Below are 25,270 nucleotides of genomic sequence, written 5' to 3'. Positions count from 1 at the left end.
ACTGATGCCAGCCAGTTGTCTTCCCTCTAATCAGCAGTTTAGTATATTTGTGGAAATAAATGTATATGCATATTTCCATTTTAATACTCACACACTGATTTAATAAATCTAATTCAACACTACTTATATCACAGTTAGATAAGCAAGTAACCCCTGACAAGAAAAAGACAGAAAACATCTTTTCCCAGTGAGATTTGCACTATTTCTGAACATGTACACAGACTTATCTACACAACAATTTTAAAATGCATGCACTCATTGTAAGTATACACAAATACAAGATACATAAAAAACTACACAGTATTAGACTTGCTTCCAAAATTTAATGAGACATTTAATTTTGTTTAATATAAAAAATTATGTAAATTTGTAATATTACATGTGCCAAAAACAAATTAAAGCCAGCAAGGTTCAAGACTAAATTTTATATTACTGATTATACTAAAAAAATTGGCATAAGAGCTCTAATTAAATATTAGTTTAATTTTTTTTCCTTTATTATATTGAATGAATAATTATACTATTTGACACCTGTAAAGTATCAAACTGTGCACAAATAATTTTAAATTATGCAAATGAAATACTGCTGCACATAAATTCAATTGCACCAATTACAATTTTTACTTTCATATAAATATGACTTCTTTAAGATGTATATTACGGAAAAAGTACCAGCAACATATTTTTCCACACATATATTTTATTCATTCAAAAACTGTAACCATCACAGGTTATTTCAATTCATAAAAAGTATCTGTACAAAGAGATGGAAACAAGGCATAAACTATAAGCTATTAGTCACCTGGAGAAACTCAAATCTGTCTCAGCAATCATTCCCAGTTTGTCCCTGAAAGAAAAGTCCACCTTTTAAAAGCACTTGAGTTATAGGGTGTTTACTAATTTCTATCAAGATTTCTTGAACCTACATGTTTTTCTAACATCATGAATATACCATCACATAAGGAACATGAACCCAATTCAGTTAAGTATACTCTTTTATTTCTTAACATTCTCATTTTCAGTGATTCAATGCTCATGAACACTTGACCTTTATTAATGTACACCTAATCCTGTTAAAATTCATTACTGGAGCTAAAATAAATGATGTCATAATTATGACCACTTCTCTTCCCAAACCTGTTTGATTTCTTATAATTCACTTTGGAACTAACGACCTGAATCAATAGGATAAGCCTGCTGAAGACTATCTCTCAGAACTTAACAATACAATACACAATCTTCAGCTTTAGACCACACACTAAACTAGCTATCCCTAGTGTAATATATATAGACATGTAATGAGACACACTTTCACTGATTACAACAGACAAAACAGCATAGTAATTACACAAGTCAAACAACAAAGTTCAACATTTTAATCAGTTATCCAAACACCTATGTAGACTTAACCCTCAACTTTCTTTCATTAACCACATAAACCTAATACCACTCACTAATTTTTTTGAACAAGATGGACTTCACCTCAACTTTTCTGGTATTTTTTACCCTGGCCTCAAAATTTAAGTACATTATTTACCATAGCATTCTCCCACACTTGTCTTCCTCTCATAAGTCACCCCAGTGATCTCTTATTCCAACTTCCAATAGTTCTTCTACCATTTCTAGTCCAAATTCTACATTTCTCTCTATCTCTAACAATAACACCTCTATTACTCAGTCTACAAATAAAAACTCATTCACTTTCTCACAGTGATCCTTCAAGTCCTGCTAGATGATTAAACACAAATCACACTTCACACAAAACATCACATTCCACAAACAGCAACGTTCGTTCTTCTTATGCTTCTGTTGTTCATTCTTGTTTACCCACAATCCTCCTCTCCTTATCTCCAAAACCACACCAAATCCCTGCCAGTGTAAATGCCACATGTTCAACACAAAAGTCTTCACTAGTCAATCAGTCTCTTGTAAAATTCCCTTTATTAGAACACAATGGTCTTTCATCAGTTAGCCTAAACTCTCAGAAAGACTACCAATAAACTCCACATCCTTAAAAAGATGGATACTTCCCTCTTCATTTCCTCAAGTTTAACTATCTGCTATCTCAAAATTACAACGATGTTCTCACACCAATATCTGTCGACATATAGTGTGAATTAAGTGGCAAATCACTCAATTACAGCAGAAAGCAAGTATTTCAGAAACTTAGAAAACTCACTGAGAAACAAGTTGGAAGTTAACACACTTAAGCAAGCACAGAAATAAAATGGGTACAGGGAGTCACATGACACATTTAATCCTATACTTTGCTTACAGCTTAAAGTATATAGCAGTGTTCTTGTACATATTTCCAGTAATTAGGTAGAAAATACCAGGTACTTGTCTTACAACAATATGATGAAACAAGTCAAAGAAAAAACTGAATAAATCTTGCAACCAGTATGTGAAAATTATGCATTTGGAGACTGTTATTAATATATATTCATTTGTTAAAGTGCTGGATAATTCATATTTACATTATCTGGAAACTAAGAGAAACACAATTTAGTTTTCAATAAATTCCAAATCACAAAGCTAAAATCTGAAAGTAACAATTTTAATTATCCACAGAAATATCATATAATTCATGATAAAGAGTTTCATATTATTTCTTCATTAGTAACTCTGATTTGATTATGAGTCATTTCAATAAATCTACAAACTCCTACAAAAACCATTGTTTAAATATATATATATAAATCCAGTCTAAACCACACATCAATTAAAATTAAGTTCAACTGTACAGTCTAAAATTAATTAATTGAAAACCAAATATGAAGAATGCTTTTTCACACAAACATTTTAATGTGAGTATTAATCAAATCATTGAATTAGTGAAAAAACAAAAATTGAATATGTGTACATAATATGGGACATTATACATCCTTATATTCTGATGATTCCTTGCACTCAATATTTTAAATGAAATGCTAATTTTTATTACTAATTCCTGAGAAATGAGAAACATAACATTTTTATTAGTCATACATTGTGTAGGTTACAATGTAGTTCAACAGGATAGTATGTTTTCATAAAACTTTTGGGATAAATGCTGAGGCATTTTTAACAATCACTGCTTTAATTCTGCAGCTGTATATGACTGTTTAGTCAGTATAAACTTGAAAGAACACAATTCCCTATAATTTAATTTCTAAAAGATGTTTCTTTCTCTGTTATTTCAGAAAAATAAAAGTAGTGAATATCAGAGAAATTTCAGTATACTTATCAGAAAAAAGTTTGAATACTGTGAAGTGTGCACTGCATGTAAACATGTGAAGATGAATGAATTATACAACTGAGAGTAGCAGGCTTAAAGTGTCAAGCCATCAATTTGTGAGAGCTGATAAAAGACAAACTAATATGGATTACAAAACAAAGGATTGTATCGTGAAATCACAAGCTGTTTTAAAAGCTTTGGAATTAGGTATCAAAAACCACATTATAGAAAAATTACTAAATAAAACTTTTCACACAAGGAACACATACTATAACTGAACAAAGAAAGTAAAATAATGTTTAACATTATTATTCATACACTTAAGCCATTGGAATGCAATTTATACTCATATACTGTAATATAACTACACCCAAACAATCCTGCAGAAAAGGGTGGCTACAAATAAGAAAAAAGACGAGCTCACAAAGAGTGTAAAAGAAAAAAATTAAAGCAAAGAATAACTAATTTTAAAAATTTAAATTAATTGGTTTGATTGGAAATTTAGAAGATTACAAAAGATCAAGAAAGTTGGTTGAACAGGAATTTAGGACATCAAAAAAGTATGAAAAAGAATGACTGAAAATAAAAAATTATTAGAAAGAATTTCTTTAAGAATTAAGGATAAACAGAACATTAAGATAGGGGTAGTAAAGCAAACAACTGTTTTTTCTCACTACAACCTCTGAACTCAGTTGCTGATGGACATAGGTTGCTAAGCCTTTTAAAACTTTGCTCATGGAGGATATCAAACAAAATTTTTTTTAATTTTATATATATATAGCTGAATAACCAAAAAAATCATAAACAACTATACTAGTACCATAGAATTCAACTATAATTTATTACACTTAGTAACTAAGATATATTTATATTTTAAAAAATATGAAACTTCAAGCAAACTAAAGACACAACTTACCTTCATGAAACCTTTATTGAAAAGTACATGATAGCCTTTTCCCAAACTGAAAAGCCTAAGAAAACCAACAGAGGAACATTTTAAGCTGTTGATTGTTTATTCACGTCATATAACAAAGTGTAAAAAAACTGCTTCCAAAAATGGAAAGAGGTGAAAAGGGCCGCTGTGTTTGATTCAGCACATAAGCCATATTTTAGCAAAATAAAAAGATATGAGGTTCTTTTATATTATAGCTCAATAATATTAGTAAGTTGAGTTCCTAATTTGTACAAAACTACAGACTTAGCATTTTGACATCATAAACATCTAATTTCAAACAGTGCTGCATTCAGTGTATCACATGATTCACTAAAATCTGTATTTAGATGTTCTTTTAATATTTATTTTTAAATTAAGAAATTAACTCATATATATAAAGTTTAACTTATAATCTACAATTTTATTCCAAACTAACTGACAGAAATTCATAAAATAATAGTTCAATAAAATTTTTAATGTAAGTCATCAAACGCAATGACGTGGCCTTTGACCCATAATCCATCAAGAAAGATTTAAACAGTATTCTTTATCTTGAACAGTTGACAGATGGAAACAAGACTGAACAAGAAGATCACATTAATTCTGAGCTTTTTAAAATGAAATAGGAAAATTTAAAAAACAATACATCTCCTGGACCAGATATTTCCTCAAGAGTTTAGAAGGATGTTAAGGATTGGACATGTGAGCCACTTGCTACAATTTTGTGCACATTCTTGAATCATGGATAGTTGTTAGAGGACTGGAAATTGGTTACTGTTTCTCCTCTTTTCAAAAGGGGAAAATAAAAATTGTCCCAATAATTATATACCTATTACTTATAGGAAAAGCTTTGTAAAATCTCATAACAGATGCCTTGCAAAGTCATTTAACATTTGAAAAGTTTACTGGACATCCAAAATATTCCACTTGCAGAAAATCTTGCTTTATTAATCTTTTGAAATTCTTTGAAAAGGTTAATGCTCATATAGATGAGGATAAGGATGTAGATCTTCTGTGTACTGATTTTCAGAAGGCATTTCATAAGGTGTCACACACAAGGCTTATAAAAACAATTATCTCTATATGTATGTTGATAAGATAACTAATGGGATGGAGAAAAAACAACAGGATGGAGAAAGGTAGAGGGTTGTAATAAATAGAGTTCAATCAAACTGAATTAATGTCATAAGTGAGGTACCTTAGGGCTGTCTTAGGAACCTTGCTCTTTTGATTTACTTCAATGACAAGAATGAAGGAATTGTAAATAAATGTTTTTAAACTTGCTTAGGTGTTAGGTCATACTGATTGTGAAGATACTGCTACTGCTTTACAAAAGAATTTAGACCACTTAGTGAGATGGAAAAATAAATGGACATGCACATGTATTACCATAATTTGAATTACAAGCATAGTTTGTATAGTAATGACTTTAACAGTGTTATGGAAGAAAGAGATCATGGTTTAGTGGTCGATCAATCTCTTAAGCTATCCAAGCAGTTTGCTGTTGCTAGTGACAGAACAAACAAGATTTTAGGTTGCATCTACAGAAATACTGAACACTAATCACTGTATAAGTTAGGCCACATTTGAAGTATTGTGTTTAGTCTTGAGCTCCTTCCCTTAGGAAGAAGATTGAATTGTTGAATAGGATTCAGAAGAAGACTACTAGAATAGTGCCTGGGATGGAAAAGTTAAGATCTCTGAAATTGTTTTTACTTTTAAAAAAAAGATAGAGGTGACCTAATAGAGGTGTTTAAGATTATAAAGAGACATTACAGTATTAATTCATCATCTTTATTCATACTTAATGGTCCAAAATTATAACTTCTGATATTATGCTTTGCTTCCTCTCATATAAAAGAGAATCCCACACTGATTTGATTGAAAAACAAGTGTAGCATTATCTGGGCTAGCCCTCTTCAGAATGCATCTAAATAAAACCTTTGAAGTGTGAGATCTCACTCAGTGAAGATGAAACACACAGGAAATACTGTACCACATCTGAACCAAATAACTATTCGCCCTCATCAGGCAGCAACAAAGCATATGATAAACAGTTAAATGTGTTCCAGAGATGAAGACAGATGAAATAATGTCATTTTATTTTTGTAAAACAAAAGTACTGTCTAACTGAAAATTACAGGATTGAACTCCAGTGTCCAGAGAACTAGGGTAGTATTTTTCATTGTTTTAAAATGTTTCAAACTAAGCATATTACTTAAGAGTGGGACACCAGTGGAGGAACAGCATTTCATCCAACATGGGTGTGCTTTTCACTGAGAATTTAGTTCCTGTAGAAATGGTGGGAAAGTATATGAGTAATCATCATTACAGGTCAGCCCCAACCAAACAGCCACAGTTCAACAACACAGGATTGAATTTTAAAAAGCCTAGGTTTCTGGACTGCAATGTTATATACAGAAATACTTTTGATTGAATCCCAAACTGTTGCCACAGAGGAGATGTGATTCAAGCCATTGGAATCAACACAAGAAAGTCCAAAAAGGAACATCCCAAGCTAAGAATAACTGGATTGTTTACGCCTTACCTAACCAATAAAAAAACAGAACTGATCTAGTCTGGAATTATGAACATTCATCCTCATTTCCCAACTAAGTGGACAAGGAACATTCCTCTTGTTCCTGGAATTACTGAAAGAGCATAGAACATGTGCTCAATAAAGGACACATAATGTATTCAGAATTACAAGGAGATTGTAGACCTCTTTCCATGAACAATATACCTAACCAACACTGATCAAAAAGAAGGGCCATGCAAACCCCAACTGGATAGCTCAAAATCAAATATGAACTGGTATTACAAGTAGGCTTCCACAGAGGCTAGTTCCTCTACTACCAGTATTTGGAAAAACACCCAGGGACCCAAGTATGAAAATCCCCTAACTTTACCCTCTTCTCCAAAAGTGGAGGAATACACTCTAACACTCTGAAAGAAAAGTTTCTACCCACCACCCTTGTGACTGAAAATTGGGTGTAGTAAGGACTCCTTAGCTCTACTAATAGAACCTGGAAGGTAATATGCATTGAAGAGTCCTTAAGCACAGTGCTCTAGAAACAGTGCAATTAGTGAATTAAGTTCTCTAAATTTATAAAAGCAAACTAACCCTGATTTATTCAATCCAATGATTGACAAGGATTTGGCATGACCCTTTTTAGCTTTACTCATGAAAGTCCATGAGTGGCAGTTCAGCAAAATATGGTAATACCATCTGGCAACTGTCTAAATGATCTTATAGAACACCTCATTTCTACAAAGCCTGTTGAATGTAGTAACAAGTATGGTTATGTTGGTTGTTAGTGCAGAACTGGAATGATAAAATCTCGCATGTTTGAGAAATGCCATAGACTGGGATCAAATTTTAAAGAAAGTATGGAACCCTAAAAAGAAAGAGACAAGAGGATAAAAATGCTCACTCCTTATAATCTATCAGATGATGCTGTAATGGCCCCAGGGAGTAGTTACAAACCCACAGAAGAAGAAACTGACAGATCAAGTAAGGAACATGATAAGAAAGAATTGGGAGAAATCCACATAGTTGCCCATCTGACATATTCCAGAGGATAACTGAAACAGAGAAAAGTCACAAATCTTATGAGATGAATTTTGTCACCTGTACAGAATAACAAACATTAATATTTGCATATCCACTGAAAGATCCCAAAGAATACAGAATCAAGTACCCTAACCTCAAAAGAAGTTAGGGTGAACCACATACCACCTTAAGGCTCTGACAGGACTCAACAAATGATCAATGTTTAACTAGTTGTAGATGTGAGAAATAGCTGGTAAAAGAATTAATGAGTAGGATGTATCCCCTTCCCTGGTTGCCAGACTTAGGATAAAAGGAACTAAGAGGGTATAGCAGGACCAAAGTGGAGCAATAAATTCCTGTGACATGTAATCCAACCTAAGACTTTCACAAACCAGCATAATAAAATAAAAAATAGTCATTAAGGAAAAGGTGATACGTGGTTCATGTGGTCAAAGGCTCAAATGGATGTCAAAACAAAGCATGGAATACTCCTTAATGTCTTAGTCAATGAAAAAATCCTTTCAGAAGAAGGACTGTAAAAGATTGGATAAAGATGGATAGTACTCAAAATAATGAAAAGTAGTTGATACAGCCACATTACATAAAAGAACTGGAGAAAAAACTAGACCCAAGTCAAAAAATGATATGGTGGGCTTGTTTAGCCATCCCTAATTTAGTAGTGTAAGACTAGAGGGAAGACAGCTAGTCATCACCATCCACTGCCAACTATGGGGCTACTCCTTTACCAACAAATAGTGGGATTGAGTAACTCATTACAACACCTCCATGGCTGAAAGGGCGAGCATGTATGGTGTGACAGTGATTCAAACCCATGACCCTCTGATTATGACTTACGTGTTCTAACCACCTGGCCATGCCAGGCCTTTTCTGGCTTGTACAATATATCTATGTATTATTTGTTCTTGTTAAAAATGTTTTTTATAAATGTTTAATCAATATAAATTGAATATTATCTTACAGTTGTTATTAAGTGACATTGTGTTTTTACACTTTTCCATAACAAGAAATAACTCATAAAGTTGGTCACTAAAAGGGTTAGGGGGGTTGAGAAGCACTACTACAGAGGGTCAATCAATTTGACTTAATTTGTAATTAAAGTTAATATTTTTCTAAACTGAAAAGGAACTTTCAATAACATTTATCTCCATAACACTTATAACTATTCTTGGACCTTCACTTTGCTTATTAAAGCATTGGCCTCACTTGCTCCAGTCTTTTAAACTCTACTTAAATGCCCTTAGCAGATTTTGACCTTGTGACACTCTCCATCTATGTTAGTATGCCCTCTACCCTTCTACTGAGTATAAGTAGAATAATGCAATCACTTGTTTTGAGACTTACACCATCTCAGTTACAAACACTGGCTCTTAGTGAGAAGGAAGGGAAAAAACATCAGCAGAGATAAATATTAATGGAAACATATTTTAACTTCTAAAACATACCATCCACTGACATTTGTAAACAGAATCCAGCACTGAGAAGGTGGAGGGGCTGGTGAAGGTATTATCCATACTGAAATCGTCTGCATAAACCACAAGTGTACCAAGATAATAGTGGTACACCAGTGTGGAAACTACAATACATCCAGCATAGATATGGTCTTCTTCACTCAGAACAGTTCCTATATCAAGAGTGGAACAGTATATGAGTAATCATCATTACAGGCTAGTTCCAACCAGACAGCCAAGTTCACACAACTCAAGGTTGAAATTAAGGGGTCTTGGTCTTACTAATGAAAGCAGAGGTAAAGTAACGTGATACTACACAGTCATCAACAGGATCCAAGTATCTAACATAAATGTCCATTTGACACTTACTTCTTAATCACGCTGCTGTTGTAAGGTTCATCAAACATGAGTACAATTTTATTCACTTGTTTCAAGCATGTAGCCAAATGGTTATCAAAATATCCAAAGTCTAAAAGATAAGTACACTTGTCTTCACCACATGCCAATTTTTGAGTTATACTGCTGTCAGGAAACGACTGTTTAAATGTTTCAGAAATGTTATTACAACTACTGTAGTTAAAATAGGATGTTATACATTTTACAACCCAATTAATTTTGGCTCTTCTCTCTTTAGTTCTTATGATATTTATTCTTTCCTGGTGTAATTTGAAAATAATTCAAAAATAGGATCAAAATGATTACCATATGATTCCAGGAGTTCCAGAACTGCAAGCAGTTCTTTCCAGATATTTTGAACAGTACATGGCAAAACGAGTCTGACAAAATGGTGAACGCAACTATGAAACCAGTACCTTGGATTGGTTAGCTTGAGAGAATTTCATGCTTCATGGAAAATTGCCTCACTTCCATTTAGAAACTAATTAAATAAAAGTATGATGAATTCTGATTGGCTGAACACAACAGGAAAATACCACATCGCCACATTTAGGTTTCAGCTTTGCCTGGAGAGATTAGTGCTAAAACTTGTCATTGTTTTTAATGATCTTTTACTGACTTTTTTGTTAATACACAAAATTTAATGACTTTTCTATAAATAAAAAATACCCTTTTAAAATTCCATGATTCTTCAGATTTTCCAGAATCCATGGGAACCCTGTAACTTCCTCTAATAAAGTATCAACTCAATAAATCCCAACAACATACAAGTTTTTAGGGGAAGAAAATATTTCAGAGCAAAAGATGAAGTGGTTATACTACCTGAATGAGGTGCTTAAATACAGTACCAGTATAGAGGGCACACTGATGTAGATGGAGATTGTCACAAGGTTAAAACCTGCAAAGGGCATTTTACTGGGGTTTAAAAGGCTGGGGAAAGCAAGGCTGATACATAGGTGGGCTAAGTGAAGATCAGGAACAACTATAAGTGTCAGTACATGGTAAGTATATCTTTGATACAAGGCATGAGTAAACAAAAGGTTTCAAAAGAATGAGCAGGGCTATTCTCATAGATTTACAAAATATACTGATACCTCAGCAAGTCAAAAACATGAGATTTTTATTTTATATTTATTTTTTTAAATGTCTGAAATCTGAGCTTATTATTTGTTAACCACTGTAGACATTATATCATAGGCATAATACAAGTAATAAGAAAACATTCCACATGACATACAAAAAACATATTTGACTTTAATTTTCTTTCAAATAAAGGAATTGAAACAAAAATAATATTAAAATTGACTTATAAGCTACATTGTGATCCAATTTTATTGATATATAATTATAATGAAGTTGTCCACATTTTGCAGACAACTCTCTACAATGTTATGACATATGCCCTTTGACCCTTCCATTGAAGAGAGTTAAGGGAATTTAAAGTGTTGATGCATCATCTTCTTTCATAATTAATAAAAATATTGGTAGGACTATGGACCACAGATAGAAATTTTGGCAAGGTAGGAGCCATCTTCAGTTAAGACTTTTTTTTTTTTTGTAACAGAGTGACTGACCTTTGAAATGAATTGCTTTCAGATGTGGTGGATGCAGTAAATTTAAGGAAAGGCTTGATAAATATTTGAATGATAAAATATGATTTTTTTAACAGCTTATTAAATGGATGAAATAACCAAGATAAGCCAGTAGGTTTCTTGAATCTATACAGTGCAAGAATGCTTCAAAATTAAAACAGGTAAAATAAAAATATTTTCTCTTACTTTTGAAGTTCTCGTATCTTCATTTGTATAGGCATAGAGTTCATGTTCAAAAGTTCCACTGCACGTGCTTGAAGTTCAGACTTTTTCCCAGACTTATTTCTTCCTGCAAATCCTAGGAGAACTTGTAGTTCAGAAAGTCTGAAGTTCAAGACCATTTTCTGAAATAATACAAAATACTTCAGGTTTACACAAATTTAATACATCACCTTTGGAAACTTCAAGAATATAGTGTTATGAATATTTTACCATAAAAATTACAACTTTGCAAGCTATATTAAAAGCAAATTTGTGTATCATACTGCTACAGTAATGCTCCTTAACCAACTATACATCATCGTTACAACTTAAAAAATAATTTGTAAATATCTTCATCAGAAATAATTTAATACAATGAGAACACACACAAAAAAAAGAAACTAATTTATATCTAAATTAAGCAAGTCTTGCCAGGAATCCAGGAAAAATGGCACCTCCCATACTAATCTCATGATAATGCAAATTAGGATGCATCCTACTAAAATTGCACAATTTCTTCCCACAATAAAAAATACAAAACTATATGGGTTTAAATTTGTAGGTAATAAAGCATCAGAAGTGCCATTATTACAAAAAATTCTCAGTAATGTATTCCTTCATAGACTAGCTCAGTGTGTTGTATTGTGTACATCTAATTATTTAATCTTCCAACCAACCACAGTAACTACCAATTTGTACTTATTATTCATGTATTTTATAAAATTTAAAGGTACAATTATTCTGTAGAGAATAAAATTTCTATTTTTATGGATATTTAAACCAAGCAGATATGATTATTCTGGCCAATAGTTGTAATCAGTGCTTGTATATTTATATACCCTGAGTGTCACTCTGAACTCTTTCTATGGCATAAATCAATTGTTTTGGCTTTTTAATCTTTGTATGTGTACGAGTTCTTAGTTCTTTGATAATACAAATAAATAATGAAAATTAATGACTGGATTGAAAAATTCACAAGTCTATCAATAAAACTTGGTTAAATGAATAGCAACTTCCTACTGTAGAAACACAAGTGTAGAGGATGATGTTTCTAAAGTCTTCCACCGTTTGTCTTCAGGTCAGCATGTGTGTTATGCAAACTAACGTAGCAGGGGTTTAGTTTAGAGAGAGAGAAGTCAGAAGAAGAATTCTCTCTCCAACTGGGGTGTTCAGGAACGTTGTGGTTCCTCTTCGTCCCCTTTCGTGGAAAGTTATTGAATTTAGCTGGGTTTTTTTTTCTAAAAAACTTTTTTTTTGGGGGGATGAAGGAGTGAAGTTGGTCATAATTAATATTATTCATGAACGAGGCAAAGGTAGCACTGGAGAAAAACAACGAGATCCCGTCCCAAAAGGTAGCTGTCATAGTAAATGTGAACACAAACGACCCAATTCAGGGCATGGCAATAAAGTTGCCTAGGCTGGGATCTAAAGATCCAATGCCTAAGTTTTTGCTGTGGGGGGAAATGGGAGCGCCCCGAGTAAAACCCACTTTCACAGGACAGGTGCCAAAAGTTTTACCTGTCCTGTGCCTGAGACCTGAAAAAGAAAATACATAGCATTTACGTGAGTTTTGCCCTTTGAGTACTCTGTTGTGTGATTTGTGATTCCTGAAATATGTTGTACGGTGAAATAAATTTGGTTGGTGCACTAGTTAATTTACAGTGATGCCGTTAGTTTGTTTCTGTGTTCTGCTTTTAAATAGTATGTGTGATATTTCTGTTAGTCTATTTCTTAGTGTTGGTAAGTTGCTGATTTGATGTATATAATTTACTGGTGTATGATGGTAGACTGAATGCAGATCTTAGTATTTTGTTTTGTTGAACTTGGATTTTCTAGAGTGTGTTATTTGACATATTATATGTGACTTGACATCCATACTCTATTAGTGGACGGATGTAAGCCTTGTATATTTGGATAATGGTTTTTGGTGAGCATTTTGAGTGTTTGCTGGTTAGAGTCATTAAGTGTGAAATGCGTTTTCTAATTTATGAGTGTACGTTGTTAACATGTTTTTTCCATGTTAGTTTTGTGTCGAAGGTGATGCCAAGGAATGTGATGTTTTTGCTCATGTTAATGGGCGTGTTTCCGAGTGTTAATTTTACTTTTTCTAGATTTTTTCTTTGTTTTTTTAGTTTCCTGTAGAAGGTGATTGCTTGTGTTTTGATTGGATTTAAAACCACTCTCCACTTGTTACTCCAGGTTGAGACGTTGTTAAGTGATTCTTGCACGCGAGACATGGCCATTACTGGGTTTCTGGAGGTGCTCCAGATAGCGATGTCGTCTACGTATTGTGAATTATGCGTATGTTAAATTGGGGAAAGGTATGTCGCTGATGAAAATAATATATAGTAGTGGAGAAAGGACTGATACTTGGGGCACTCCTGCAGTTATATTGAATGATTTAGATATAGTTTTATTTACTTTTATTTGTGCTGTTCTATCTGTCAGGAAGTTTGATATCCATTTAACTATAGTAAGGTTTATTTTTAGATGAGTTATTTTGTATTTGATGGCATTGTGCCATACGCTGTCAAATGCTTTTTTAATGTCTAGGAATACACCAATAATTACTTGGTTCTTGTTAAAAGCTTTGTAGACTGATTTGGCGAGTCGTGTGAGGTGATCTGTTGTTTGCCTGTTTTTTCTGGAGGCATTTTGGGATTCTGGAAGGATATTATTTATTTCACAAAAGTGAAGAAGACGGTTGGAGATAACCCTCTCCATCAGTTTGCCAAGGCAGCTTAACAGACTGATGGGACGGAAATTATCTGGATTGGTCCTGTTAGTTTGTTTCTTTGGAATCATGGTTATGATGGCTTTTTTCCAAGTGTCGAGGTAATATCCAGTTGTTAGTGAAATGTTCATGATGTTTGTGAGATGTTGTAATAGGAGAAAAGAGCTTTTTTACAGAATAATGTTTGGTATTTGGTCATGTCCGGGGGAATTGTTTTTCAAGTTTTTAATGTTAATTTTTAGTTCAGTGATGGTAATTTTCCTGTTAACTAAACTTGAGTATGTTTCCAGTGTCTCGCCAGGGAATTGTGGTGAGAATGAAGCTTGGTTTGTATTTATGAAGTTGTTGACATGATGTTGGTGTTGTGTGTCAAAGTCGACTGAGTTTAGATTGCTGAAGGAGGATTCGTAGTAGTCGGCTAATAGGTCGGCTTTCTCTACGTCCGTCCTTGCGATTCTATTGTTGTGTGTGATATGTTGTAGCATATGATTTGTATTTTTATCGGAAGAAATACTCTTGAACTTTTACCAAAATTCTTTTGGATTGTTTTTTACTTTTTCCAAGTTTTTACAAAAGTTTTGCCAATTAGTTTCTTTTGCTATTTTAATTTCTTGTTTAATTTTTGCATTTGTTCTGTTGATTTGTGTTTTGATAGATGGATCACGTGTAATATAGTGTGTTCGTCTTAATTGCCTGCGTTTGATTATCAGTGCGTGAATTTCCGGTGTTAAAGTCCATTGATTATGTGAGTGCTTTCTCCTTGTTTTAGGGATTGTGTTTTTTATGGCTTTATGTATGGCTACTGTGACTTGATTTACATAGTTGTCTAGTTCTGTTTTGTTGTTAGCATGTTCAATTGGGTGGGGTAGATGTGAGTCTAGTGAAGTGTTGAAAGTGAGCCAATCTGGTTTGGTGTAAGTGTATGCTGAGGGAATCACGTACGCCACGGCAGGGTGGCGTGGATGAATCATACAGGAAATGGGAAAGTGGTCACTCGTGATTTCATCATGTACTCTGAAGTTAGAGATTCTAGCATGTGTGTTTATAATGTACTCCATCTTTATAGTATTCTGGTGGATTATAGAGTGTGTGTTCTGAGTGGTTGATTTGTTCATGTTTCTGATTAGTGGAGAGACATCTTGTAGATTCAAGCAATGGTAGCCATAGGTTACTCACTTCTAATCAGGAATTTCTCTTTTTTACTCCATTAATCTCAAATGATTCTTCAATTTTGTTTTGTCTCCCAAAATTTGTTTGTGTTGATTTCAATTCTTTCCCAGTTTATTTTGTGTCCAGTTGAGGTGCTGAATTTTGTGTTTTCACATGTCTTGTACTGTCTTTATATTCTCTTATTCTTGTTGCAAGTCTTCTCCCCACTTCTCAAATGTATGTTTCATTGCAGAAATAAGGAATTTTGTAAATGGTGTTTTTGTGTTTCTAACTGGTGTAGATTTCTGTTTGTTTTTCACCAGAATGGATCTTAGACATTTGATGGAAATCTTATAATACATTATGTTGATTTTCTTGACTACACATTTGAATTTTTCTCTGAAATTTTGCAGGTAGGGGAAGTAAATGGCAGGATTGGTAGTGTTTTATTTGTTTTTTTCCTGCTTTAGCCATCTTCAAGGAGTTTTGATGAAGGAAACTTAGGCGTAATCATTCTGTTTAAAACACTCTACAATCTTCTGACATTCTGTTTTAACAAATATCTTATCACAAATGTTCTCTGCTGTCTTTCTTTGGCATTGGATTGTACCATGTTTTAACAAATTTGGATGACAGGATTGGAAGTTTAGGTGTTTGTTCATGTGGATGGACTTTGTATATACACTTGTGGTGATTTTCTTTCTTGTCTGCTAATGAGTATGTTAAAAAATGGTTGACTGTTTAGTTCCTTTATTTCTATGATGAAGTGGATTCTTTTGTTTACAGAATAAAGTTATTCTAGGAAGACAGGTAAGTTTTCACAATGGTGGGGTGAGATAGCAAAGGTGTTGTCACCACAATGTCTGTAAAAACTTGGTTTTATGTGTGTCAATGAGAGAGCTCTTTTTTCAAAGTCTTCCATGAAAATATCTGCTAAAACTGGAAAGAGTGGTGATCCCATGGCTAGGCTGTCTGTTTGTTTGTAAAATTCTTCATTATACTGGAAGGTGATTAAAGGTAAATATCCATTAGTTTCATGATGGCATCTATCTGTAAGGTGGAGAACTGTCATTTATCAGTAGTTGTCTGGTGATACGAAGAGTTAATGAGCATGGAACATTGGTCTGTGATGTCACAAGTAACACAAATATCCTGGGATCTGATGTTTAGCTTTCTGAATTTTTCTATGAATTCTCTTGAGTTGTGAATGTGATGTTAGGTATTCCATCATCATGAAGATACATGACAAAAATGTAGCTAGATGATACCAAAATATGGTTATAGCACTGATGATAGGTCTTAAAAGGTATATTAGATATGTGTACTTTACAAAGTCCATAGAATTGAGGGGAAATTTTTCATTGATTCTTAAATCTTTGTCTAGCTTCTCATTGATTAAGTTTTGTTTCATAAATTTGGTCAGTATTCTGTTGATAAGTCTCTTTCTTTTCTGTGGAGTCATTGGTGATCTTCTCATATTGGCATAAAATAACATAAAGATAGTATAAGACTTATGAAAACACCAAATTCAGCAGGTCAACTGGACACAAGATAAATTGGAAAAGAGCTAGAATCATTAACACAAACAAGTTTTGATAGACAAGAAAAATTAAAGAATCATTATACATTAACACAGTAAAACTTTCATCAAACAAGAGATTCTGGATCAGAGGTGAGTAACCTATGGCTACTACTGGCTGAATATACACAATATCTCTTTACTAATCAGAAATGTGCATAAATAAACCAACCACTCACAGAACATTCTCTACAACCCACCAGAATACTATAAAGACAGACAAAACTATACACACTTTAACCTGAAGATGAGAAGTGGAAGACTTTGGAAACAGAGCCCTCTACAAATTTGTTTCTACTACAGGTAATTGGCATCTATTTAACCTACTTTCATGATGAATACTCTGCCTAAACAATCTATCAAAGAATACACAATTCTGTTAATTCTATAATGATCTTATAGTTTCATATTTATTACTAAAGTTGCTTATATTTCAAGCTAATACCACAATTTAGAAAGAATAAAATAACAGTACACATATATGATAATCTTTCCCAAGTATTATAAGAAAAACACTAATTACCAATGTGATTCAAAGCTATAAATAAGTGACTGAAGAATGATTTTATTTTGTTCAGCCAAATCGTTTATGCATTGCCCATGAATTGTGGAAATAAATAGGTAAGAGTTTATACCTCTTTACATTAATACAAGTTGTGTATTCTATATGTAAGAAATCTATAATATACAATGAATCTAGAACATTATATCCTTCCTTATGTTTTTATTATGCTGAAACATGGTATTCTGTACATTTGCATAAAATAAGTTAACTCACTCAGTGCTGGAAAATATAGTAAACTATTGAATATATCTTTAAAGATACACAAAATGAATTTCATAAACTCTTCATATACTGGCTCAATCATTCTGACCATCTTATAACTACTATGCAACCATAAAATCATACATAACTTAGAATGTGCTAAGCATACCTTCATGAAATTTATAAAGCTTTTAGCATACATTTCAAGTTCACTGTACACAAAAATAATATTTTTTAATAAAGTATTTTACTAGAGATTTGTTTGTCAATTTACAAAAAACTTTACTTACTGGAAGGTTATTTTCATACTAAGACTAAAAACATTTTCCTCTTAAAAGTTTCATATCTGTGTATTCAACAGAACATTCTAAATCAATAAAGGTTTTTTACAGTAAAAATTTATATTTTATCTTTATTTTCTCTACTCTTAACAATCACATTATCAAAATAATAGGCTTAGAACGAAATAATTACAAAATAAGACAACTGTAATTTTCTATCCTAACAGTTATCTACCCATTTTTATATCTTCTTGCTTTTAATTTTATTACAGATAGGCAATAAACCACAGCAGGAAAACTTAGTGTAAACAGCCAATCAGGTTACAATTATATGATGAAGTAAATGTTAAGACAGTCTCATGAAATTTTACTGATTTTTTTTCCATTTAGCTTTTGTTATTTAATCTAATAAAGTTTCTAATTTTTAAATTTTAGTTACTTCTGTAAAAAAAATATATATAACAATAAATAAAAATATACATGAAAAACAATAAATTTTGAACTTAGAGTTTTAGCCTATTTCAGTAATTAGTGACTAGTTTTTATACTATGCTGGTTCGGTACAAAATCATTAGCATGTCTTTCATCACAAAAGATATATCAGGCAACAGAACAAAATTTCAAAACTATTACTACAATTTCAGAGATGCCAACCATTATAATTTGAGCATAATTATTATGATTTTGGTGTATACATTACGACTATATCCTCATACAGACAAATATTACGACTTGTTGCAACTCCCAAATTATTATATATTATATAGGCCTATACAATAAAGTGATAAATTGTTCCCACAGGGCTTGAAAGGGGTGAAAAGAAAATTTCTAGTGAGATACAAATAAATTTTGATAATAAATAAAAGACATAGTCCAAATGGCTACTTGCAATAATCATGTTTGTGCCTGAAATAATAAAAAATATTTGTATCTCTGACGTTTACCAATAGTTTGAGTGTGGTGCTTCTCCATACTGGGTACGTGGGGGAATCCACAGTTATGTCATCAGTGCTTGTCAGCCAATCAGCGCTCGCAAAGATGGGTATTTCTCGTTTTCTAAGTGGCATAGAAACACCAATGTGATCGTTCACAAGATGGAAAAAAAGAGGCCTCGTTCAACAGATTATCTTGTTTCTGGCAAATCTAAAAGGGCTAAAACTGTGAAAGGGCTCTGTCTACAATCATTAAGCTCAGTCATTTGAAATAGTTGGCATCTCTGCAATTTAACTGCCTTCTTCTCTCTGTTGTACACAGACTGAAAAAAAATCTGTTAGCTTCTTGGACCATAAAAACAAGTGCATACAATGAAACTAAGGCAGCAAAATAATATAACCATAAAATAAATTTTGCTAAGATAACAGAGAAGACAGTGGGAGACAAAGATGTGTAGTTCCTTCATATGCTAGCCCAGCAATGTCCAACAATTTTTTTCATAATTGCCAAAATGTGCAAAATGTGTTAATATTTCTGCACCACGATAAAAAAAAAAGTAACTGTAGTTTTATAGATATAGACCAATAGAAAAATACACAATAATGTTTTCAATTATTTATTGATAGAATTAATTATATTTTTAAAAATTGGTGATAGAAATAAAGCACCAATTCTCCACAAGTCAATAGCCATTTCATCACATATAGTGAGTGATGACCATGTTGAATACAAAATGTGAAAATGTCTGTTAGTACTATTATCCAGGAGAGAATACACCAACAAGAGTATGCATTTATATATATATAGCTTGTATGTGTAAATATACATATATATTAATCATTTTTATTATACTGACCTTCCAGTCATACCTGGCTAACAAAACAGAAGTTACAATGACATGGCACACATGCACTCATTACTGTATCTCATAATATAAAACTGAACTCTAGTCTTTACAAAGCGACCTGTCTTAGCTGTGCTTTAGTGAACTAGTGTTTTGTAAAATACAGTCATATTTCAATTATTATACATCATATTTGTATATACATTATTACTGTTGGAAGACATGTCCTTAAACTTATTTTTCTTGAAACACAGAACAGTAAATGAAGAAGTAAATGATTATCTCTTCTTGTCAGGGCTGTAGATCCTGGGTGGATGGGGGATGTTGAATTGTTTTATTGCATCACAGGCCTACAAATTGTGTGTTTGTTCTTGTGATTCTTGTGTTCTTACCAATTGAATTACATAATTAGGCCTAGATGTAGCCTTTTTCAGTAGCCAAAATGTACATCTTTAATATAGGTGTGTTTCTAAGCTTTTCAATCTAAGCGATAGTTTGTAAGTATCAATCAGTAGGCCTAAGTATACATGCAAGTATCGTGGCAACAAGATTACTCTATGACTGCATGTTTACAGCTCTCAGGTTCACGTAATCAGATATTACCAATTTGTAAATTGAACAGTCCACATAAGTGGTTGCAAAAATCATTCCCCCTCCCATCGGGTATAAAACATCTACGCCCCTGTTTCTTGTTATGACTTTTTTACTTGGTTGTTGCTTCTCTTTACTCTAAGCCTTAAGAAATTTGGCAAGTGAGGAATGTGGAAAAAAATTGTTATTTTTAGCTTTTTATATAGACCTTTGAATGACTAAGAAATCATAAATTACTATTTTGCTAGGCTTCCACTAGCCATTAGCCACATTGCCATTGGCAAAAAGAAACAACTTGTGGCTAAAAAATCTAGTGTTGATTTCACCACAGTGGCAAAAGATAATAATTTTTCTGTCTTGGATGGTTTTCCTTTATTTATTCTGCTCAAGTTTTGGTCTTAACAGCTTTCGTGGTTTTTATCACCATCCATGCCATTAATGATGATAAATGACCAGAGGCGCCCCCCAGCGAGTTGAAGAAACAAGAAACGTCTTTAAAAACTACCACTTACTGTAATCTATATTTACTTTATATATGTATTTTTACAATTTCAGGAATATGACAACTAATAAATTAAATTTAAAAAAAAAGTATTACTCAGCTGTGCTAATGATTTCTTTTATTTTCATTTCTTATGCTACATGTTTGATTCTGCCCATGGTACACAAACAGTAATCAGAGAAAACCTGACTTTCATCAAACCAACATATGGACTGTATCAAAGTGGAAATCCCAAGTTTCGTTTGACATGTGTTTGAATTGAGATCATGACAACTCCTAGATCAGATAAAAAGACATCTAAACAGTTAGATATAAAGTTTTTTTTCAAAAGAAGGTCAAAGCAACATCAACTGATGGTGGGAAATCCACTTCCAAAAGAAAAGACAGTTCTAAAGAAACTGAAGCTTGCAGCAGTGATCAGACTGTTGGTGTAAAAAAAATATATGCCTGCAATTTTCACAGAGTTGTTAAAGAAACTTAGTTTTCACAGTTTCCTTGGCTGGAACATGTTTCCCAACAAAATACATTTCATTGCAAGTTATGCAGAGACAACAAGAAGACACAAATATTTATGCTACCACCAGGAAAACTGCTACTAAGCCTAAAAATGAGGACTTGGTGAAGCATGCATGATCAGAAGATCATCGCAGTGCAGTAGCATCATAAGTTTTGAAGTAGGACATGTCAACTGCTGCTGTGAGTGTGTATGGGGGGTGTAAAGGTGGCATTCAGGTACAAATGGCCACATTACTTGTACAAGCAAAGGAAGCCATCCCAACAGTGAAGTTTCATTCCCTCCTTTCGCTACAAGTATTCAATGTAAGAATACTTAACATACTTTCTGTTTTCTACAGTATTTTCTTAAAACAAAAGGCAATTTGACAATTTTCTAAAAGTGAAACATTTTGAAAATATCTATCAAAAATTAAATAGCTAGCTAACTCTTCCAAATATCTTTGTTTATTACTTTAATTGGTGGTATTATTTCAAAACACAAGTTCTTATATATTTTTTAACAGGGAGTGACCTCTCTAAAGAAACTACAAACGCAGTCACAAAGTGGTACAGAGAGCTTCACATACACCCACAGCCAGTCTCTGGATGATATGTACAGTGCCCTAAATTATGTAGTTCAGGATGAAATGCAGGCATACTTTCGGGCATCGTCTTTCCCGGTTTTTGCTCTTGAAGCAGATGAAGCAACTGATGCAGGAAACACTTCTATACTGATAATTTATATCAGGTATCTTTCACCATTAGGTGAGGTTACAAGTCAATTCCTTGCTGTGCATGAGCTGACCAACACTGGGGCTGATTCTATCTGCAACACAATGTGCTCAGTCATGGCAGATCAAGTATTGTTTGATGTTTACTTGGTTGGACTTGCAACTGATGGTGCAAATATCATGGTGGGAATAAAAACAGGTGTTGCTGCAAAATTTAAGGAGGAATGCCCCTGGATAATAACAAGTCATTATTTGGCACACAGATTACAGTTGGCAGCTGAAAAGGCAGCAAACCAGGTGCCATATTTTGTGAAGTACATTTCAGTTTTGAACCATTCTGCAAAAAGCCTGAAATATTCTCCCAAGTTGTGTTGGATTCTGGAAGAGAGCAAAGCATTGCATGGAGAGAAAAGCAACAAAATCAAGCATGTGTTCTTCACACGATGGCTCTCTTTTAATGATTCCATCCAAGCACTAGTCAACTGTATTGCATCTACAATAAGCTGCCTGCAGGTCTTAGCAATGGAACGTGGTACTCCAAGCCGATCCTTGCTACATGGTCTAGTCCAGCAAATGTCATGTTACAGCTTTGTCATGATGAAACATTTTTTGGCTGATGCTGTTGGCATTCTCAGACTTTTGTCAAGATCTCTATAGAGAGCTGATTTATCTTATGATCAGGCTAAAGCAATTATTGATGGGTCAATTCTGTCAATTCAGTCGCTGGTACACATCCCTGCTCCTTAGACACAGACTGCACTGAAGGAACTCCCACAAGCTCGTGATGCCAGTAGTTACACTTCTTACAAAGGCCATGACATCAAAGATATTGATAAACAATGTGAAAAGTGCAGATCAGCTGCTGAGTCATTTGTTGAAGAGGTTGTCAAAAGACTACAAGTAGCATTCCCAGACACTAACGTCATGTCATTTTTTTCAATATTTAGCCCATGTCACAGCAGAGCAGTATCTGATAAGGATGATCTGAAGAAACTCATTCAGCACTTCTTTCCTTTAATCAATGAGGATGAGGCACTGACTGAATGGCTGCTAATAAGGAAGATAATGGAACAGGATGCTCACAAAAACAGAAACATGAAGAGCTTCTACAAGGAATACATCCACCAGACCCATCAAACTTTTCCAAATCTGTCTCAGCTTGCAGCAATTGGATTAATAATTTCAGTTACATCTGTTGACTGTGAGTGGGTAATTAGCAGGTACAACAGCATCAAAACAGATACCAGGAGCAGTCTGTCTATGGCCAAGACAGAAATGTTACTGAACCTATCAATGGAGTCCAAACCTTTAGATCATTTTAACTTCGACTCTGCATTCAGATACTGGGTCACTCACAAAGAAAGACGTGGGTACCATTCCCTGTTGAAAAAATGTGCTTTGGAACCTCAGGTGTCAACTTCTACCACATCCTCTGTTGAGAATGATTTGGCTGAAGAGCTGCCATTGGATTTATCTACTTACTAGTCATGCTACCATATTCTAGTTTTAAGTCTTTTTTTTTTGTTTGTTTCTATGTTATTTTGAGAAATGTATTTCTTTATTTTCCTCTTTATCGTGTTTATTTTGTTATTTTGTTTTTTTTTGGTTATTTTTGGCAGGGAAGATTGCTGGGGAATAAAAAATAGTACAAAACTTATTGTCTTCTAAGTTTTCACATAATTACAACTATTTTTTACTGGATGGAATTGATGCACATTAAAAGTCACACACCACACAGTTTTTGGTGACCTAAAAATTGTGGCTAAACAACTGTCACTGTGGCTAAAAGAAAATTACTTTGTTTAGCCACAGTAGCTAACAGAGTTATTTTTCTAGTGGAAGCCCAGTATTGATACCATCAAATTTATCAAGTTTAGTATTTTGGTCTGAAAATATATAAATTTCAAGCAGATTAAAGATGCAAGCTACCTCCTTGAAAATGGGTGAGACAGCCACAAGAGGGATATTCTGAGCTTTCAATTGATTATTTGCACATCACACACACAATAAGTATATATAAGGGACCATTTCCAAAAATGGAAAGAGGTAAGTAGGGCTACTGTTTCATTCAATACATGAGCAATATCTCAGCAAGCAGAAAAGATGGAAGGTTCTTATTTTATATTTCACATTGTTCATATTGGTAATTTGAGTTTTTAATTTGTACAGAACTACAGACTTCATATTTTGATGTCCCAAACATCTTATTTGAACCAATGCTCTATTCAACATATTCACATAACACACAAAACTTAATGTCTGTTTTTTAATATTTAATTTTAAGTTAAGAAATTGAATAATTTATAATACAAAAACTTGAATTATAATCTGTAGTTTCATACCAAACATCAAATAGAAGTTTAATAAAATTTTGAATGCAAGTAAACAAACACAATGTTGTGGCCTTTGACCCCTGAGCCATAATGACAGGGTTAAGAAAACTTATTGCAACAATAAACTATGCATGAGACTTGATATATGGAAGAAAATCAATACAGTGAAATTAATGCTAGATATACCAGTAAGATGAATTACAGGTAATCCTAAAATAACAAAGACCATGGTAAACCTAATGGAATGGTATAACAGAAAAAATACAACTAAGATTAATGGCTTACCTAAACTTGAGTATGAATATCAATCAATCTCAGAAATTAAAGCTAAAAGATATTCCTGCAGAGTACCATGGAGAAGTCTGTGTAAATGTGCTAAAAGAACACAATCTCCAAAGCAGTAATACAGAATTTATAACGGAAGTTGAATAACCAAACACATCTGTGTTGGCAAAAACAATAAAAAGTTCAGTAACTGGGTAGAAAAATAATTCCACTTCAGAATAACTCAACAAGTAACAAATATAACTGTTATATAATAAAGAGTAAGTTCATTGAAAGAGATTAACTCTTTCTTCTTGGATATCCTTTATAATGCTTTTGTCTGTTTGTTTTTTAATTTTGTGCAAAGCTACTCAAAGGCTATCTGCACTAGCCATCCCTAATTTAGCAGTGTAAGACTAGAGGGAAGGCAGCTAGTCATCACCACCTACTGCCAACTCTTGGGCTACCTTTTTACAAAAGAATAGTGGAATTGACCATCACATTATAATGCCCCCATGGCTGAAAGGGCAAGCATGTTTGGTGAGACCAGGATTCGAACCTGCGACCCTCAGATTACAAGTCAAATGCCTTAACACACTTGGCCATGCAGGGCCGTCCTTTGTAATACATGACATACATTCAAAATTTTATTAAACTATTTTTGTTTATGTTATACCAATTAAATAACAAAATCTTAGCTAATAAT

The 25,270-nt window shown here is 33.2% G+C and overlaps 1 protein-coding gene across 11 annotated transcripts in view; it reads right to left on the bottom strand.

Moving 5' to 3' along the window:
- The window catches only part of LOC143249131 (E3 SUMO-protein ligase PIAS2-like), a 118,342-nt gene that overhangs the window by 74,172 nt on the left and 18,900 nt on the right, over positions 1–25,270 (bottom strand). For 6 of the 11 annotated variants that reach the window (XR_013027576.1, XM_076498485.1, XM_076498484.1 and 3 more), the window contains 2 exons: positions 11,348–11,505; positions 803–847 (listed from right to left, as the gene is read on the bottom strand). Coding sequence is in view for 9 of the 11 variants with exons in the window: in XM_076498485.1 (XP_076354600.1) it covers positions 803–847; positions 11,348–11,505 (203 nt within the window). In the remaining 2 variants the exon portion in view is untranslated. Of the gene's footprint in view, positions 1–802; positions 848–4,133; positions 4,189–11,347; positions 11,506–25,270 lie in introns of all 11 variants that reach the window. The other 5 variants (XM_076498486.1, XM_076498490.1, XM_076498483.1 and 2 more) reach the window with 3 other exon arrangements.

Source organism: Tachypleus tridentatus, chromosome 4 (genome assembly GCF_004210375.1).
Source record: "Tachypleus tridentatus isolate NWPU-2018 chromosome 4, ASM421037v1, whole genome shotgun sequence".
Lineage (NCBI taxonomy): Eukaryota > Metazoa > Arthropoda > Merostomata > Xiphosura > Limulidae > Tachypleus > Tachypleus tridentatus.
Note: the sequence above shows the minus strand (reverse complement) of the source record. Positions and strands in the feature narration are given on the sequence as shown.